Raw genomic sequence first — 18,032 nt, 5'->3', positions numbered from 1 at the left:
ATGTTTATGTGCTACTGTATTAACTGTCAGAATCATAGAACACTATGTGCTTGTGGTTATAGCTGTACATCAATTCTGTATCTTTCAATCTTTTGTTTTCATGCGGGCATGTGAGAAAACCTGACTTTTTGTTTCCATCGATGGTTTAGCATACTGTTTCTCTTTCTTTATTGCGCCCATTTTCAGCTAATTTGGATATATAACCATTGTTTTATTTCTCCCGGTAATGTACAATATTAATTTATTTTCCATATTTTTTGAATCTTTTAAAAATCCTAAAAAGTTTTGTTCCCTTTCAAATTTTCTTTAATTTCTTGCTCATCTATTCTGTTTTATGAATGGCAGCTATTCTCTTAAAGAACTTCACGAGTGCTGGATCTCTATGAAAGCATTTAAGATTGTTACTTATCCTTTGAGAGGTACAAAGGACAGTCATACTTTGGCTTCGTGTGGGGATTGTTTGGCTTCCAGTTCTGGACATCAGCAAGTCATGGGTTTTAAACTCAGTGATCAAAGTGATAATTATACTGACCGAAGCTCATCCGCTGAAGCATGCTTTCATCTACATTATGAAGTTGAAAGAAATGTAAATTATACGTCTAATAAGTTCTCGATATGTTTGAATGATGCTGATCTCCACTGCTACCCACATGTATGTGGTTTGATGATTGGATTCTTTGACAGAATATCTTGTTATGGAGCATCTAGTGTAGGTGAATTTTCCTCTTCTTCCAATTTGAACGATGAAAATCCAAAAACAGTGCCTTGTTTTGGGTTTCAGAGGTTTGGTTTCTCAAATTTCATTGAAACTGGATCCTCTGAGCATGCGAGCATTTCTTTGGATTGCTATCCATTCCTTACCATCTGCAATCGTGGTCATCTTGGTTGCCTTGAGAGTTCTCTTCTTTATCCCATTCCTGATTGGAGGCAAGTATTCAATTTAAGTGATAGAAAATTCAGAAGTTCAAACTGCACTTCAAAGAAGGAATCTGAAGTTCATCATGGCTCATCGTCAAAGTCTGAATCCAATATGGATTCATTCCCTGGTTCAGGAAAATTTGATGATGCAAATCGATCTTCTATTGATATCACTCTATGTGGAATCAGGGTTCATTTCCATGACTCTTCATGTACTATTGGAACGGTTACGCTGCCGTCCTCTAAATCCTCACTTTTACTATATGAAAATTGTATGGATTTGTTATTTTCTGTTGAAGGTTTGGTACTCACTTCATCATGGTGGCCTAAAACTTTCCATGGGTCTCTATGGGGTTCCTCTTTACCAAACCTACCTCCGATTCTAAATTTACGAGTGAGGAAAGGAAATGTTGGATCATTGAGTTCTCAGCTTGAAGTCAGCATAGGCATTCAGCATGTTTCCTGTGTTTTGCCACCTGAATATTTGGCAATTATAATAGGTTACTTCTCATTGCCTGACTGGAGTCCGTATTTAAGTGAGCACAATGAGCAAATTTATTCAGAAAATGCAAGTTCCATTTTGTACAAGTTTGAAGTAGTGGACTCCACCTTGACTGTGCCAGTGGAAAAGGATGATAATCAGTTGCTAAAGGTTGAAATTCAACAGCTATACTGTAGTTTTATCGATAAATGTGCATCAAATAGTGTCATGATGGACATTCCTCCTAAGTACATGGTTCCAGTGAATAAACTTGCAGAAAATAATGACTGTCTAAATATATTTGGACGGGATTTGATCCTATCCTTTGTACTGCTAAAGGATGGTGGATATGGTTGTTTTTTGGGTGAGCAAGACCCTGGGAACAGAAATATTATCTTAATGGCACCAGTTAGCGCTGATGTTTGGGTGAGAATACCCTGGGAAGACAAACCCAATAGTGAAGGTTCTTTGGCTTCAACATGCATCATGTCAAGAATTCAAAATTGTCAAATTATTGTGGATGGTAGGACATTTCTGTCTTCCAGTTTCACTTTTGGTTATGATCTTTTATATTCAATTTTTTAGCAAAATAGTAGTAATTGCTTTTCACTTTTTTTATTGACAGATTGCTATGCATATCATGGTTTTGATGCTCTACTAGACGTCATAAATCAGTTTTCCTCAGTTAATGATGAATCCAAATTATTTACCTGTGACGTTCAGCAGTTTCTTCTGTTAAAAAGGTGTCGAAGGGAAAATGGTGCAGTTTCTGTTGTTGCCTCGGACACAATCTTCATAGATCTTAGATTTTGTGTTGATTCACTGATGATAAAGCTGCACCGTTTGAGAAGAGACTCCGGTTCACTTAAACCAGTGGCAAAGTTGAACATGCAATTTGCATGCTCTGCTTCATTGATAGATGAGAAACTTCAAAGCTTGGACTTGAATTTTTCTTCTTTAGCATTATCTTCAATGCTTAACTCAGTCATGTTAGCAAGATGCACCTGCAACTCAACCTTAACGGTTCTGGCTATTTGTCTCTCAAAGTCCGACTGTGGGGAAAATGAAATTTGTATTTCTCTTCCTTCTCTTGATTTTTGGCTGCATTTTTCTAACTGGTTTGAAATTGTTGACCTTTGTAATTCGTTTCCTCAAAAAATCGAAAAAGTTGCACATTCAAATGTATCATCTAGATCTTCAGCTACGGCCAAAGTGGACCCAATTGAAAATTGGGCAACAACTGCTTCTCAAAGTGCTTCTCCAAATTCAAGGAGGCCTACTGGTTATTCGGTGGAGAACATGAGGCAGGATGACAATTTCCTTATTGTGAGGTCAGACAACCTAGGCATTTCAATTCATTTTCCTGTCTGGGCCAGTGAAGCAGCAGCCAGAGAAAATGGTGTGGCTGAAATTCAAGAGGAAAAGCCCCAAAAGGATTCGTCTAGCACAGATGTAGGCAAGCACAGTAAATATATTAAGATTACAGCACATAGCAAAAATAGTGAACTACTTGTTGGCAGAAATGTCAAATTGAAGGTTTTTCTGGAAAAGACAAGTGGCGCACTGGGGACATACGAGGAGACAAGTGTCAATTCTTGGCCTTTGTTCCAGATCTTTCAAGCTAGTTTGGAAGCTGAAATTTGTAGAAATCAGACAGCACTTGTGGATGCTAATGTCTACGTACAGTGTGATAGATTAGATGCATGGCTTTCTCATCAAATTCTATACTTTTGGCATGGAGTGGTGTTTGACTTTCCAACAGCTGGGTCTTCACAACTTTCACTTCCTACCATATGTTTTAAAGTCCAGCTGAGGAAGTTTTCTCTCCTTTTATCTGATGGAAGGGTATGTTTTCCATTTTTATTGCTTAAACTATAGGATCCTCTCATTTATTTTTCATAACCTGAACTGTTGTTGGATGTTTTCTGTTTGAAATTGTAGCTTTCATGTATGAACCATTATTTTCATGATTTTCATTTATTCTCTGTTGATATTTCTTCCAAAAAATTTAGCTTTACTTCTATTAAATATATATGAATCTATTGACTAATTTGTTTGTCATGACTATCAGAAAAAGTCTTGTTTTACTTGGCAACAAATGAACTCCTATAGTAAGATCTGGCAACGATCTACTTGGAATCTGAATTTGCTTTATATAAGTTGGAATGATGGCTGTATAATCATTTAGGTCTTTAGTGTAAGAAGAAAAACCGGTGGTTATGTATGTAGTGCACTTTGTATTTGAAAAGTTTATAGCAGCAGTTAAATGTACATATTCATTTTTATGCTACACAATTTGAAATCACTGCTTTTATGTGATTCAGTTGACTGTTGTGTTCGAAAATGCTTTTATATTTTTAAGATAGTTTAAACTTGGTTTTTGAGTATTTTTCCCAATTTTTTATTTCACTTCTCCTTTGCATCACGTGCTTGTTTGCACGTTCAAATAATATATAAATAAGCTAGATAAATGAACTGGATATGTGAATACCTCCGCGTTTTAGTAGGGGAAGGAGTATGCTACCTTGCAAATTGAATAAACATTCGGAAGCATTATCAAATGTTAATAGATCTAGAATGCTCCTGAACCTTTGAAGATGTTCATATTTCCTTTTTTTTTGGGTGAATTACAAGCGGTGATATCAGACCACATGTTTCGACCTTGGGGGATATTCACATGCATGATATATTACAATTGAGCAATTAGCTGAACTTAGCGAATACCATAACATTCTGATATGCTGTCAATCTATTTCTTAGAATTCATTATGCATGATATTTATCTGATTCTAGGCGAATTTGCTATAATTAATTAGAATGAAGCAATTTGCTGAATTTGGCTTTTCTAGGTTATCAATGCTCGTTCTAAGCAGTCTAATGCTTTGATTCATAGTTTATTTGGACCTTTAATATACCTCTAGTTTTCATGTAGTTTTTGTTCTTTTTATTTAATATGGATGGCTCCTAATCACGCTGCTTGCTTGTTGGTTTTATTCTTCTATTAATTCTAATTTCTTTACTTTTGTGAAGTGGAGCTGTAGTGGACATCTCTTGGAATTTCTTTTGCGGAACATCGTACTACATACTAGTGTGACGAAAAGCAGCATGGAATTCTCTGTTGCCAGTGAACTTCAAGTGAAATACAGTAACATACGAAAGGTATGCCAATTATGTGGCTATTTTCCTTCTTCTTCTAGGTCCAGAATGCTAATATTTTTGTCAATTGTATACGCTGTAGGTCTCATGGGAGCCTTTTGTTGAACCTTGGAAGTTTCAGATAACCATGACCAGAAAACATGAGATGACTGCTCTTCTAAATAGTTCCTTTGTTACAGATATTGACCTCATAGCAACAACGCAGCTTAACCTAAACTTCACAGAGTCCCTTGTTGAGGTAAATATTAGTAATTTATCCTTTTATGTTCTTCATGGATCATCTTTCAACTGAGACAATTAATTAGAGGAGCAGCTGGTCATCCCTGTGAAACAAAATTTATGGGCTTTTTCCTTGACTGTCACAAACTATTGAAACATTTCATTTAATTAGCTGTGTTGTCTTTTAATAATGTTCTCGTTGGCTTTGTTGTTCTTGATGGATGCTCACTGCTTATAGTTGTGCCCCTAGGGAACACATTTATGCCATTTGGAGTTGGTAGTCACCTAAATAATGTTAATGATTTAAATAATCATCTTGGCCATAGAATTTGAAGTGCATTCAGGTTGTGGCTCTTTTGCATGTAGGATTTATATCATAAGACAACAGTGAAGAAAAATTGCAGGCTACCGTAGTTTGAATTTATTGGTTCTTCATGAATTTATTATAGTTCCTTTTGTGTTTCTTGTAGTGTATTTCCCGGACTATGGAGATGATCAACGATGCTTGGGGATTGATTGGACCAGATGACCATCCTCAAATTCAATTATCTTCAAGGCCTTTGATTACTGGAACTGTACCTGGAGGAAGATATACTCCCTATATTCTTCAAAATTTGACTTCTTTGCCTCTAATTTACAATGTTTATCGAGGGTTAATTGGTTCTGATGAATTTGATGTCTTAGACAAGAAAGATGGAAAATTAGTGCAGCCAGGCGACTCTGTTCCAATTTATCTTCATGAAACTCCTGATGAACAACTTTATCGTTATAGGCCTACATATTCATCTGACAGGCTTAGTGACAAGCAATTGAATTCAGTGTCTCATCATTTTATGACTGTACAACTTGATGGTACTTCTGTGCCTTCTGTTCCTATTTCAATGGATCTTGTGGGACTTTCATACTTTGAGGTTGATTTCTCCAAGGCTTCAAAAACTGAAGAATTTGAAAGAACCGGGGATACTTCAAAATACAAGATGAACAATGGAGAGACTGCTACTTCCAACCTGAGTAGTGGTTTTGTTGTCCCTGTTGTCTTTGATGTTTCAGTTCAGCGCTATAGCAAGTTAATACGTTTGTACTCGACAGTAGGTGCATGAAAACCTTTTTTTTTTTTCCTCGTGTACTTTTTGATGTTGTTTAGTCATGCTTCCCCTTTCATTATTTGATATCAGGTTATACTTTCAAATGCAACTTCAACACCTTTAGAACTACGGTTCGATATTCCATTTGGCATATCCCCAAAGGTATTAGAAAAAATAATCATTGGTTTTTTTTTTCCTGTACCAGCTCTATAGATTTTTGTCTATATCTCATTCTTCATGGTTTGAACTTCCTACTAATTTTGTTATTTTAGATCCTAGACCCAATATATCCTGGTCAGGAGTTTCCACTACCTCTACATCTGGCTGAAGGCGGTCGCATGAGGTGGCGTCCTATGGGAAGATCTTGTCTGTGGAGTGAAGCACATAATGTGTCTGATATTCTTTCACAAGAGAGCAAGATTGGATATCCTAGATCTTTTGTTTGTTATCCATCTCATCCAAGCAGTGATCCATTTCGTTGTTGCATATCGGTTCAAAATATTCTTTTAACTTCATCTGGTAGCTCAAAAAAAGTTTCATCTCTTCATGTTGATAATTCTTTGAAACAATCAGCTGAAAGTTGTGGTCAACTGTTGCATGATTTTAATTACTCAAAGAAGCGATTCATTCATCAAGTGACCTTGAATACACCATTTGTGGTCAACAACTACCTTCCTGAGGCAGTGTCATTGACTATTGAAACTGGTGGGATTACTCGCACTGCATTGCTTTCACAGGTTTGGGAATAACTCTGCTGAGATAATGGATCTTAGGCTGGGTGAATGAAGATCTGTCTCTTTCAATTTGATTAAAGTTGATGCCAATTGTTTAATGTGATTATGTGTGTGTGTTTTTTTTTTTTTTACAGGCACAAACCTCATTTCATGATATTGATCCTTCACATGACCTAGGACTGGAATTCAATATGTATGGATTCAGAACATCAACTTTGAAGTTTCCACGGGCAGAAACATTTAGTACTATGGCTAAATTCAGTGGAACTAAGTTTTCTCTGTCTGAAACCTTGACCTTGGATCCTGAATTATTCAGTGGTAACTTATATTTACTTCTTATTTCCTTGCTGAAGTGATTAATATACTATGGAAACTGTTAACATCATTCTTACTGCTTTCTTATAGACACACTACATGTAATTGTAGAAAAGACTATGGACGTGTTCTCTGGTGCTCGAGAACTCTTTATTTTTGTTCCATTTCTGTTATACAACTGCACTGGCTTTCCGCTTATTGTTTCACACTCAACTGGTGAAAAGAGAGGAAGTGGCTGCACTATTCCATGCTGTTATGATATGCTTGAACAAGAATTACTAAAAGGTGAAAGAGATGGTCTAAGCCTTTTGTCACCAGATCAGGATACCCATGCTAGAGCTCCACAAATTGATGATCATAGAAGTTCTTTGTTGAAAAATCACATTGTTTCAACTAGAAAAAATGTAAATCCACATCTGGGGAAATTTCTAAACAAGCCTTTGGTTTCTTCTGGTTCGTCTGAACTCTTCCATGAGCAATCAGATGGGCGTGGTTTAGAAGGTCAAAAAGATTTATGTGGTGCAAAGAAGCGTTCGTGTTCATCAAGTCAATCTGATTTAAAGGAAATTGACTTTACTAGTAATGGGTATGGAAGGGTTCAGGCTTGCATGTATTCTCCACTTCCAATTTCTGCTGCAAGTGAAATAATGGTTCGTGTAAGTAGGTGCTTTACTGGATGTGTTACCCAAAACATGCCTAATTATTCATGTTCAGCACCATTCCCTCTTGTTCCACGAAGTGGTTCAACAAGTGTTGTTGTTCCCAAATCATTATCAAATGCTGCATTTATAATTTCTGTGACAGCTAGTGCTCTAGCTGGACCATTTGCTGGGAGGACACGAGCTATTACTTTTCAACCCAGGTGATAATTTTGCCATCAGTTGAATAGCTATGAATTTATTGAGAAATAAGATTTTACATGCTAGAACAATCTTGTTCCTCTCTTTCGCTTATATCTTTACATTTTGCAGATATGTAATTAGTAATGCATGCAGCAAGGACTTGTGCTATAAACAGAAGGGTACCGATTTCATCTTTCATTTGGGTGTTGGACAGCACTCTCATCTTCACTGGACTGATACAACAAGGTATCTGGACTTCTGTCATTTGTAAGATGCCAGAGTCTTTAATACGTATGTGATCTACAGTTTGAATAACTGCATTTTTCTTTTGATTGTAGCTCGATCAATCAAGTATTTGTCCGTTCATGAAATAGCTGCTTGTGGAATAGAAATGCTTAGCATCTGACTGCAGAAACAATTTCTTTTTTTCTTTTTGGGGTGTAATTTAACTCTTAAATGTTCCATCACTTGTAATAATTTTGGAAGAAGAATTTTTCAGTAATTGGCTTCTTTCAAAATGCTGAATCCTTCTTCAGATAACAAATTGTTTCAGTATTTAAACTGTCTGTGAGATTAAATGTCTTCCTGTGCTTTAAAGTTAAAACTATAAAATTCAGAAGAAAGCATCACCACACACTCAACATTTTCATGTTCATATTCCAACTCTATTATACCTTGTTCTGCTTGTAAAATTTAATAGATCTTGTCTAAAGATTGCTTTTTCCTGGTTACCATTCTGTCCTCAGATAAATCAGGCCCATTCCTATATGTCTGTGATTTTTGTTTTTTGGCCCATCTGGATCAATTGTATTCCTTGATAGTACCTAAACCATAACGCCTACAGTCTGCATCCAGCTTTTAGTGTTTTTATTCTTACTTTATCCCCCATAGGTGATGGTACCAAAGCCTTATGCTTGATGATGAAAGATAACTGTTAAAGTGCTCATCTAGGAAGATATAGGTTATAATAACACCATACTACTTGATTTGAGTTGCACATTATATAGCACAACTGGCTTTTACTTAAACTTGTATGTGGTAGTCTCCATCACATTCGCACTCTGGAAATCTTTTGTCTGACTAGTTTGTTTATGTATTCTTTTCATTACTTGGAGATAATTTAATTAAGTCACTTTCGCGCACACACACACACTACAACTTTTGCTTGCTTATTTGTGTTCTACCATGCAGGGAGTTACTGGTTTCAATTCGCTTTAATGAACCTGGATGGCAATGGTCGGGCAGCTTTTTGCCAGATCATCTAGGTGATACTCAATTAAAATTGCGGAATTATGTTTCTGGTCGGCTGAGTATGATAAGGGTGGAGGTGCAGAATGCTGATGTTTCCATTAGAGATGAAAAGATTGTTGGAAGCCTTAATGGAAATTCAGGGACAAACTTGATTCTCTTATCAGATGATGATACTGGGTATATGCCTTACAGAATTGATAATTTCTCAAAGGAGGTACGCGATTGCTTTTACCTAATATTGTAGTTGCATTTCTCTTATGGCTGGATGATGCTAAATCTTTTAAGCTTATTCTTTCTGTGGCGCGCGAACTTATAATAGCCCAATTGGTTTTATCATGAGATGGTAATTTATTATTATCTTCATTAAAAAAAAAGATGCTTATTATCTGGTTTACGGAAATTCTTTGATCAGCATGAAAATATTTTGCTGCATGCAGCCCATTTTAAAAATAATTAAAAGTGCGAGTACATTAACCCTAAGTTGCAAACATCATAATGCTGAAAGCTACTTGAATTCTTCTTTTGTTTTTCTTATTATATTATCTTTTACGATTTCTTTACATTTATACTTTGTAGAGGTTACGGGTCTACCAGCAAAAGTGTGAAACTTTTGATACTATTATTCATCCTTACACTTCTTGCCCATATGCGTGGGATGAACCCTGCTACCCACATCGTCTGACAATCGAGGTATGCTTTCATCTCTCTCTCTCTCTCTCTTAATCATACTGAAGTTGATGGATAATATCAAAATTGTTAGTAATAAATGTTTGTTTGAGATATGTAAGGTACCTGGAGAGCGTGTTGTGGGGTCGTATGTTCTTGATGATTTAAAAGAGTATGTACCTGTTCACTTACAGTCAACAGCCGAGGTACATTTATGTACTTTTATTTTCATGTTTTAGTTTTACAGTTTAATGGTAGTGCATTATGCATATTTCTGCACCATGGTGAATTTCTGTTCTTTATGCTGCTATGGGAGAAATTGTCCCTAGTAAAATTTTAGGTAGGGGTCATGGTATGATAAATCAAAAGCTTTGTTATTAGTGTCTTCAACCTTGAAGTATGATTTGTGGGATTGCTTGGCATTTTTTGATTTGTTTTGAAGTGTTAATGGATCTGAATTTGGCTAAAGTCAAGATTGATCTAAATGCATGTCATGTATAGCAATTTTACCTTATTTAAAAGTATTATGTATCAGTTGTATTTATATGATATAATTGTTTCAAGTAAGATAATTTGATAAAATATATAGAATTGACACAGTAAAATAAAAAAGAATTTTGATTGTTTAACTTATTTTTTCTGAAGAAATAATAAACATTGGAGAATGTGTTGTTTATGATTTATTTTACGTTAATATTACTCTAAATTTCTTCAGATGTTTAAAATCTGATTTGTTTTTCAGGTTTCAACAATAAATTTTTACTATGGATAACTGGTTGTGTAAACGAAACAAATAATTAGCTTCCTGTATAGTATAAACTAAATTAATTGAAATGGTTAGTTTTAAGAGTCCAACCTTAAATAATCGAATTACTTATTTTAAGTGTTATGTGGTGAAAACAAACATGTTAAAACATGTAAATGACTGAATATTTCCCATTAAGTACTAAAAACAAGCAACCCTTTTGTCTGAATCCTAAAAGGGCTCTATTTAAAAAATAAATCTTTTAGGCCCCTACATCTAAATCTGAACTTTTGGGATTGATGATAACTTAAAATTATTATGACCAAGAGGTCCTTTGTTTCAAGTCCATTTTTCTATCAGTATCTATGTTCGTATAACCATTTTGTCAATTTTATTTTGATTTATGTCACAGATAAAGGTGCCTGTTAAAGCTTAAATATAAATTTTCAACTCTTGCCTATAAACTTTGATCTGTTGGAGTAGTTTTAACTTAACAAAAATGACCTGGGACTGTCCTTGTGCATGCATAAACTAAATGGTGAACATCAGGGGAAATGAATTTGTGGAGATGGGAATGGAGGGAGTGAGAGGTTAATGATGGCTTCATCCAAATGTTTTGCTGTTTTACCCAATTTGTATATATTTGGATATGTATAGTTGTTTTTCTTAGTTTTATGCATACTTGTTTCATATATATTTGATTCTTTAGTAAACTCTTTTTCAAGATCATAGTTTTCATGCTTCAGTAAATTTTGCTGAAGATGAGGAGAAAATTTGGAGATGTACTTTAGTGGTGGACTTTCCCAATTTCATGTGTATAATAATCACACAGAAAAACACCAGTCTTTCAGTAATTTAAAATAAGATGTCATTCCAACTGGCTTCATCTTAAAGACTTAAACATTATTCAATTTCCAATAAATTAGGCTTTACAATGTATTTCTTTGTTGTCTGCTTAGTTAAAGAATGAAGCCACAAGAAAAAAACGTAAACAAATGGAACAAATAAATGTCGGGTGACATGTTCCGTTGACTCTGTTATTCTAATTGCCTAAATTTATTAAACTTTCATGGTTTCCTCTTGGCCTATGAAGCTTGATTTCTTCATTTTGTCTAATTGCTTAATATTATATTTTTGTTCAGAAGCCTGAAAGAACATTGCTTTTATCGAACAGTGCTGAGGGAGCAACTAAGGTACGATCCTTCCACTTTCCTGCATGCCAAAGGATATTGGATGTTTTGTGGATTATTCACCGTTTCCATCTTGCAGGTGCTAAGTATTGTTGATTCAAGTTACCATATTTTGAAAGATATTAAAAGTCAGGCCAACCTTCGTGGCCAAGAACAAAGAAAGCAAGAGCAGAAACAGGAGAAGCTTGTTAATTATAGAGAGAGATTTTCATTTAATATTCCGTGTATTGGTGTCTCCATGATAAATTCATACCCACAGGTAGAATACATAGTGGTTTAAATTTCTCTCTTTTCCTTTCTGGGAAGTCATATTACCTGAGATGTTAAGAGAATATTTAAAGTTTGTGTTAAACATTTCTTTGTTTTGTAGGAGTTACTTTTTGCTTGTGCAAAGAACATAACTTTTGACCTGCTACAAAGTGTGGATCAACAAAAACTTTCATTTCAAATCTCTTATCTACAAATAGATAACCAGTTGCACAGAACCCCTTATCCAGTTATTTTGTCCTTCAATCATGAAACTAGAAACAACCCAGCTGGCCACAGAACTAAGGATGATGGTAAAAAATCGAAAAGTGAAATGTTGCATCTTACTTCTGATATTTCTTGTGAACCTGTATTCTACCTTTCTCTTGTGAAGTGGAGGAAGAAAGATGTCGCATTGGTGTCATTTGAACATATAAGTTTGAGGTATATATGGGTGCATTAGATGCAACTCAAAGTTCTGTTTCTTACTTCCAGAGCTTATTATATTCTCTTGAATGCTTGCAGAGTAGCTGATTTTTGCCTTGAACTTGAACAAGAAGTGATCTTAACCATGCTTGAGTTCATTAAAACTGTCTCTCCAACGTTTCAGAAGACAGTCTTGCCGTTACCGGATTCCACACTGCATCCTGTTGTATATGATTTAGGTTCTGCAAAGGAGTCCTCTATACGTGATTTAAATTTTGAGATCATGCAAGCAAGACGAGACTTTCTTCCTGGAATGAATGATCCTGCATCTAATAGAAGTCAGAGAAGCAGTTCATTTCTACCTTCTGTTGTTCCAATTGGTGCTCCTTGGCAGCAAATCTACCTTTTGGCCAGAAGACAAAAGAAAATCTATGTTGAATTGTTAGATTTATCTCCTATCAAGTTCACTTTAAGGTAAACCAAAAGCATTAACGTGCATACTTGTATAGAGGTTAAAACCTGCCTTACCCTTAATAGTTCCCAACTGATCCTTATATATGACATTCCTTTTCCAGCTTTTCTAGTGCTCCTTGGATGCTAAGAAATGGATTTCCAACATCTGGAGAATCACTCATCCATGTAAGTGTTCTAACTTTATAGGCAAAGGTATAAATGATTTTGCTTTGTTCGAGAAAGATAGAACCGGCAAGGTGTGGCTGTAGTGGTTTTCAATATTAGATCACTAGTGCGCAGCAATGGGTTCATATATTGCCTCTTACTACACTAAAACTGCCTATGTGAAAACTGTTATCCAATACATTACATCGTAAATTCCTGTTATCTTATTCACTCTTTATTCTTCTTGCATGACCGTATTTTGCTTCACTTTACAGATTGGCTAAATAATATCTGCTGAGTAGTTTATTACTTGTAACAATGGTTAATTACAGAGAGGTCTTATGGCTCTTGCTGATGTTGAGGGTGCCCGGATTCATCTCAAACAATTGACAATCGCACATCAAATGGCTAGTTGGGAATCAATTCAGGAAATCCTCAAGAGACACTACACTCGGCAATTTCTACATGAGATGTACAAGGTAAGCATCTGATACTAATCATACTGAGCATTTTGTTTGTTCACAGGTTTGATTGTTGATAACTGTTACATTATGTTTTACTTTTTTTCATGATACATGAAAGATAGGTTATGTGATGGAATGTTCTTATTTATGCCGAGTGTTATTGTTGCTTATTGCTGAGCTTCTAACTTGAACAAAACCACCTAACCTCTCGAAGAAAAATGGCATTATTCCAATGAGTCAAAGGATTATATGAATTTCTATTCAAATGCTTCACATCAGAAAGTTATCTGATTCATGGATGTTATATTGAAGGAATAAAATTATAGTTTATTCCGAATGGTTGTATGTGTTTATATTATACTTGCAACTGTAATCCAACATTCAAAATTTACAGTCTTTTCTTGCTCCTTGCTATTGGCTGTTTTGTAGGTGTTTGGGTCTGCTGGTGTTATAGGTAATCCCATGGGATTTGCAAGGAGTTTGGGGCTTGGCATAAGAGATTTCTTATCAGTTCCTGCCAGAAGCATGTTGCAGGTAATGCAAGTTTACAACATGTTTGAAGCTTGTCTTGTTTTCAGAATGTTCAATTTGTACTATTGCCTCTTCAGAGCCCTACAGGACTTATTTCGGGCATGGCACTGGGGACTACAAGTCTTGTAAGCAATACAGTTTATGCATTAAGCGACGCTGCCACTCAATTCAGTAATGCTGCTCATAAGGTATTTCTACTGTCTGATGATGCTTGCATGATTGAAGGGCTTTTGACTAACATGATTTTCTATTTGTAGGGCATTGTTGCTTTTACATTCGATGACCAGTCTGTTGCAAGAATGGAAAAGCAGCAGAAGGGAGTAGCTTCACACAGCAAAGGTGTAATAAATGAAGTCTTAGAGGTACTTTTGAAATCTGCCTGTATTCTTGCTCATCTCTGGTGAATTGATTTAGGACCACGTTAAAAGACAAGAAAAACACTACTCTTGAATGCAGTGTTTTCTGTTTTTTATTGCATTGGAGTCTGTTCTCCCCCCCCCCAAAAAAATATATATATATATATATTGATTTAAGCATATATATATATATGCATAGCTCTAAAGCATATATATATATATATAAGCATATATATTGATTTAAGCATATATATATATATATCTTCAGGTTAATATATATTTAAGCATAGCTCTAAAGCATCTAATGATTTTGATTATAGGGACTAACTGGTCTCCTTCAATCACCCATTAAAGAAGCTGAGAAACATGGTCTTCCTGGTCTCCTCTCAGGTAATGCTGCTGTAAAAAGCATTATCATTATGTACCTTCATCTCTTATTCATTAACAGCGTCGGAGAAATTATTTTGATGGACTTGTAAGTTACCTCATAGTTATTGTGCTTATTGCTGAACTTCTCTTGGAACAGGAATAGCATTTGGAGTCACAGGACTTGTGGCAAGACCAGCAGCTAGTATTCTTGAGGTTACTGGGAAAACTGCTCAAAGTATTAGAAATAGAAGTAGGCTTCATCGCACAAGATCACAGCGGTATAGGGTCCGTCTTCCCAGGCCTCTGAGTAGAGAACTTCCCCTCGCGCCTTACTCTTGGGAAGAAGCCATTGGAACAACAGTACTTATGGAGGTTGATGATGGCTTGAAGTACAAGGATGAAATGCCAGAAATGTGCAAAGCACTTAAGCAAGCTGGTAAATTTGCAGTCATCACAGAGAGACTCTTATTAATAGTTAGCTGTTCTAGTTTGGTGGACCTCGGGAAGCCTGAGTTTCAAGGTGTGGCTGCCGATCCAGATTGGGTGGTTGAATCAGAAATCAGTTTGGACAGCATAATCCATGCTGATACTGATGAAGGGACCGTACACATAGTTGGAAGTAGTTCTGATGGTTTATCGAGACAGAACCAGCACCAGTCTAAGAGAGGTAGTGGAACAAGGACGAAATGGTGGAATAACCCTTCAACTCCACTCCCACTTTTTCAAACCAACTTGGAATTGACATCTGAGGAGGATGCAAAGGAATTGGTGCATGTATTGTTGGATACAATTGAGCGAGGGAAAGGGCGAGGCTGGGGCAGTGGATATCTTTTGCATCAAATTAGTATCAGGTAGACTAAAAAGATAAAGAGGATCCAACTGATTTACCCCTTAAATGAAACTGATTTCTGGGTGGCCCAACATTAGGATTTTGCTTTGAGGTTATAGTTCACCAGGATTAACAACCTCTCGTCAGGCCTATTGCAGGCAAACCTGATTTTTGCCCGTAATTTTGTTTGTGTATTCCCTCCTGTTCCATGTGTACATTATGTAAAGCATTTTCATTCGTGTACATATTTACACACCTATCCATCTGTAATGTAGAAGCGCAAATATCAGAGTCATTGTAGGCGAATAAATTCTAATAATGCAATAAATATGATTGTGGTCCCTTTTTCTTACACTTCATCTAGATTTTTTCTTTGTATTCATAGAAGGCAGGATTTGCAACAAGTGAACGATGCTGCTCGCTCCGCAATGATCCGGCTAAGGATACTAAACCATAGGCATGTATTATGGAACCTTAAGATCCACGGCCTTGCGGTTTTGACTTTTGACAATCTATTCAATTATGAAAGCGAATAAATCAATTGATTATATCAGTGACGAGACGCAATTGTTACAAAAAGGAGTATACAGACTGTAAGGGCAATGAGATGATCAATTTGCAACGAAAATGCCATTAACACTTTAAACTTGCTGTCCATGAACAATTGTAAGGCTAAATTATTGTTTTTCTCCACTGAAATAATTGCCAAAAATTAAAAATATATATATATATAGCAGAAAGAATCAAATAGCAATTGTACAAATCAATTGTCACATGCAGGTGCGGAGAGCACTCTTTACGTTGTCGCTTATGTTACCAGAGAGGATTAAAACACTTCCATCTAACTATCAAGCAAAAGGGCATCAAGATTTCGTTTTCCTTCTGGGCCCTTGGTATACCATGATGACACATAGTCGCCATAAACCACCTGCCTGTAACGGAGAAGGGAAGATTTGCTGACAAGCTCAGAAGCAGGGGATATTTTGACTGTCTTTGCTGGGTCGTGAAATGTAGCAACGGAGAGTCGTGCCCTGCTGGCATTTGTTATGGCCCGATGTATAGCACTGATATACTCTCCGTTTGTCAAAATCTGTGTGATACAACCAAGGATGCACAATGAGAATATATATGTAGGATACCACTTGTTCCAATTTTCCAACAAAGTAGTTTAAAAACTGGTCACACTCTGAAAGCAAGAGAGCACGATAGATCATAGCAAAGCCATCATAAAACATAGTAGACAAGTGACAGCAGTTGAATAGAAAAGCATAAATAAAGCAAAACTTATTATTTAAGAGAGGTTATTAATTTATTGAGGTTCTACTTGCATATACCTCCCATGCATCACAACAGAAACTTCCTAGCAAAGCAAGAACTGCAGAAGAGTCCTGACATATAGCTCAGAATCATTCGACAAGGATCACAATACTCCAGTAATGCCACAGATCTCACATGACTGACACAATTTTGTATAAACAAATGCATATAACTAATGAAAAACATAAACGTGTGGAGAGGGTAAATCGATACCTGAGTTTGATCAGACAAAATGACAACAATAGCTTCAGATAAGGGCTGAACAGTGACCCAATGTCCATCCTTCAAAACCTGAAGACCCTCAACATCATCTTGAATCAAAAGCGTCAACGCCCCAAAATCCGAATGTGGCTGCAACCCAAGCGTAAGCTCAGGCTGCGGACACGGCGGGTAATAACTAATAGTAATATTCTGATAAAGCTCCCCAACAGCATCCTTCATGTAACTCGATGTCAACCCCAAACTCTCCGAAATAAAGCCCAACAACTTCTCACAAAGCAATTTCATTTCATCACTGTAATCACACAAAACTTTACCATAATTGGGAATAAGCTTCGAGGGCCACCGGCTAGGGTTTCGCCGGGAGAGCGGCAACGTGTGGTGGTCGAAATAATCTCTCCAGTCCAAAACGGTGTCGTCGTTGGCAACCAGCAACTTGCTCCCGTAACCCTCGGAGGCAGCGGAGGCATTGTCGCAGGCGTATTCGAGCTTGTCGGTTAAGGGACAGCCTTCAAAGAACGATCGGCCGACGTGTCGTACGTCGTGGAGGAGTTTTAAAGGGACGCCGTGGTTGATGACGTGGAAGGCTCCCCACTCGCGACAGGCGTTGCGGATGGAGTCGAGGAGGATTGTGTCGTTAGGGTTTGATAAATCGATAAGAGGGATGTTAATGTTCGATGATTGAGGGGTGTGATTGTTATTTTGATCGTGACTGTGATTGTTTGGTCGGGATTCAAGGGGCTGGATGTATTGTCGAGGAACTTGTGATACACCGGATTGTACTAGATTTTGTACTCTTACCAACGGCTCCATTTTTTGTTTGGGAAATTGATAAGTGGAATTTGATTAATGATTGTTGTGGAGCACTGGAGCTGGAGCTTATTGATTGACAAAATGGGAGGATAGTGGCAATTTTGTTATTAAATCAAAATCAGCAGTTGGTCGGGGAGAGGAGAAAGGAGTGATTGTTTTTCGTTGAAATCCCTTACGTTTCCTTAAATCCGTAAATCTTAAAAGAAGTGCTTTTTTTGAAATTTCTGATCTGTATTGCACAA

General features: G+C 36.5%; 2 protein-coding genes across 12 annotated transcripts in view; one reads left to right on the top strand and one right to left on the bottom strand.

Annotated features, from left to right (window-relative positions):
- Positions 1-15,793, top strand: part of LOC102613344 (uncharacterized) — a 31,907-nt gene extending 16,114 nt beyond the window's left edge. For 8 of the 11 annotated variants that reach the window (XM_052443409.1, XM_052443406.1, XM_052443410.1 and 5 more), the window contains 24 exons: positions 346-1,922; positions 2,025-3,244; positions 4,430-4,558; positions 4,638-4,793; positions 5,245-5,862; positions 5,950-6,021; positions 6,132-6,596; positions 6,728-6,911; positions 6,999-7,770; positions 7,880-8,017; positions 8,942-9,215; positions 9,578-9,691; positions 9,790-9,873; positions 11,555-11,605; positions 11,682-11,861; positions 11,973-12,292; positions 12,374-12,748; positions 12,850-12,913; positions 13,225-13,371; positions 13,786-13,890; positions 13,965-14,075; positions 14,145-14,249; positions 14,564-14,633; positions 14,770-15,793. In XM_052443409.1, the coding sequence (XP_052299369.1) occupies positions 346-1,922; positions 2,025-3,244; positions 4,430-4,558; positions 4,638-4,793; positions 5,245-5,862; positions 5,950-6,021; positions 6,132-6,596; positions 6,728-6,911; positions 6,999-7,770; positions 7,880-8,017; positions 8,942-9,215; positions 9,578-9,691; positions 9,790-9,873; positions 11,555-11,605; positions 11,682-11,861; positions 11,973-12,292; positions 12,374-12,748; positions 12,850-12,913; positions 13,225-13,371; positions 13,786-13,890; positions 13,965-14,075; positions 14,145-14,249; positions 14,564-14,633; positions 14,770-15,467 (8,029 nt within the window). In that variant the 3' untranslated portion in view covers positions 15,468-15,793. The remainder of the gene's footprint in view (positions 1-345; positions 1,923-2,024; positions 3,245-4,429; positions 4,559-4,637; positions 4,794-5,244; positions 5,863-5,949; positions 6,022-6,131; positions 6,597-6,727; positions 6,912-6,998; positions 7,771-7,879; positions 8,018-8,941; positions 9,216-9,577; positions 9,692-9,789; positions 9,874-11,554; positions 11,606-11,681; positions 11,862-11,972; positions 12,293-12,373; positions 12,749-12,849; positions 12,914-13,224; positions 13,372-13,785; positions 13,891-13,964; positions 14,076-14,144; positions 14,250-14,563; positions 14,634-14,769) is intronic. The other 3 variants (XM_052443416.1, XM_052443407.1, XM_052443408.1) reach the window with 2 other exon arrangements.
- Positions 15,794-16,150: 357 nt separating this feature from the next.
- LOC102614230 (jasmonate-induced oxygenase 4) lies at positions 16,151-17,985 on the bottom strand. Its single transcript, XM_006492839.3, has 2 exons — positions 16,972-17,985; positions 16,151-16,531 (listed from the first exon to the last, which is right to left on the bottom strand). Exons 1-2 carry the CDS (start codon positions 17,788-17,790, stop codon positions 16,283-16,285), a joined length of 1,068 nt encoding a protein of 355 aa, XP_006492902.1. The 5' UTR covers positions 17,791-17,985; the 3' UTR covers positions 16,151-16,282.
- Positions 17,986-18,032: the final 47 nt, after the last annotated feature.

The sequence above is a fragment of the Citrus sinensis genome, chromosome 6, assembly GCF_022201045.2.
Source record: "Citrus sinensis cultivar Valencia sweet orange chromosome 6, DVS_A1.0, whole genome shotgun sequence".
Taxonomy (NCBI): Eukaryota; Viridiplantae; Streptophyta; class Magnoliopsida; order Sapindales; family Rutaceae; genus Citrus; species Citrus sinensis.
The sequence above is the reverse complement of the archived record's forward strand: the minus strand, read 5'-3'. Positions and strand labels throughout refer to the sequence as shown.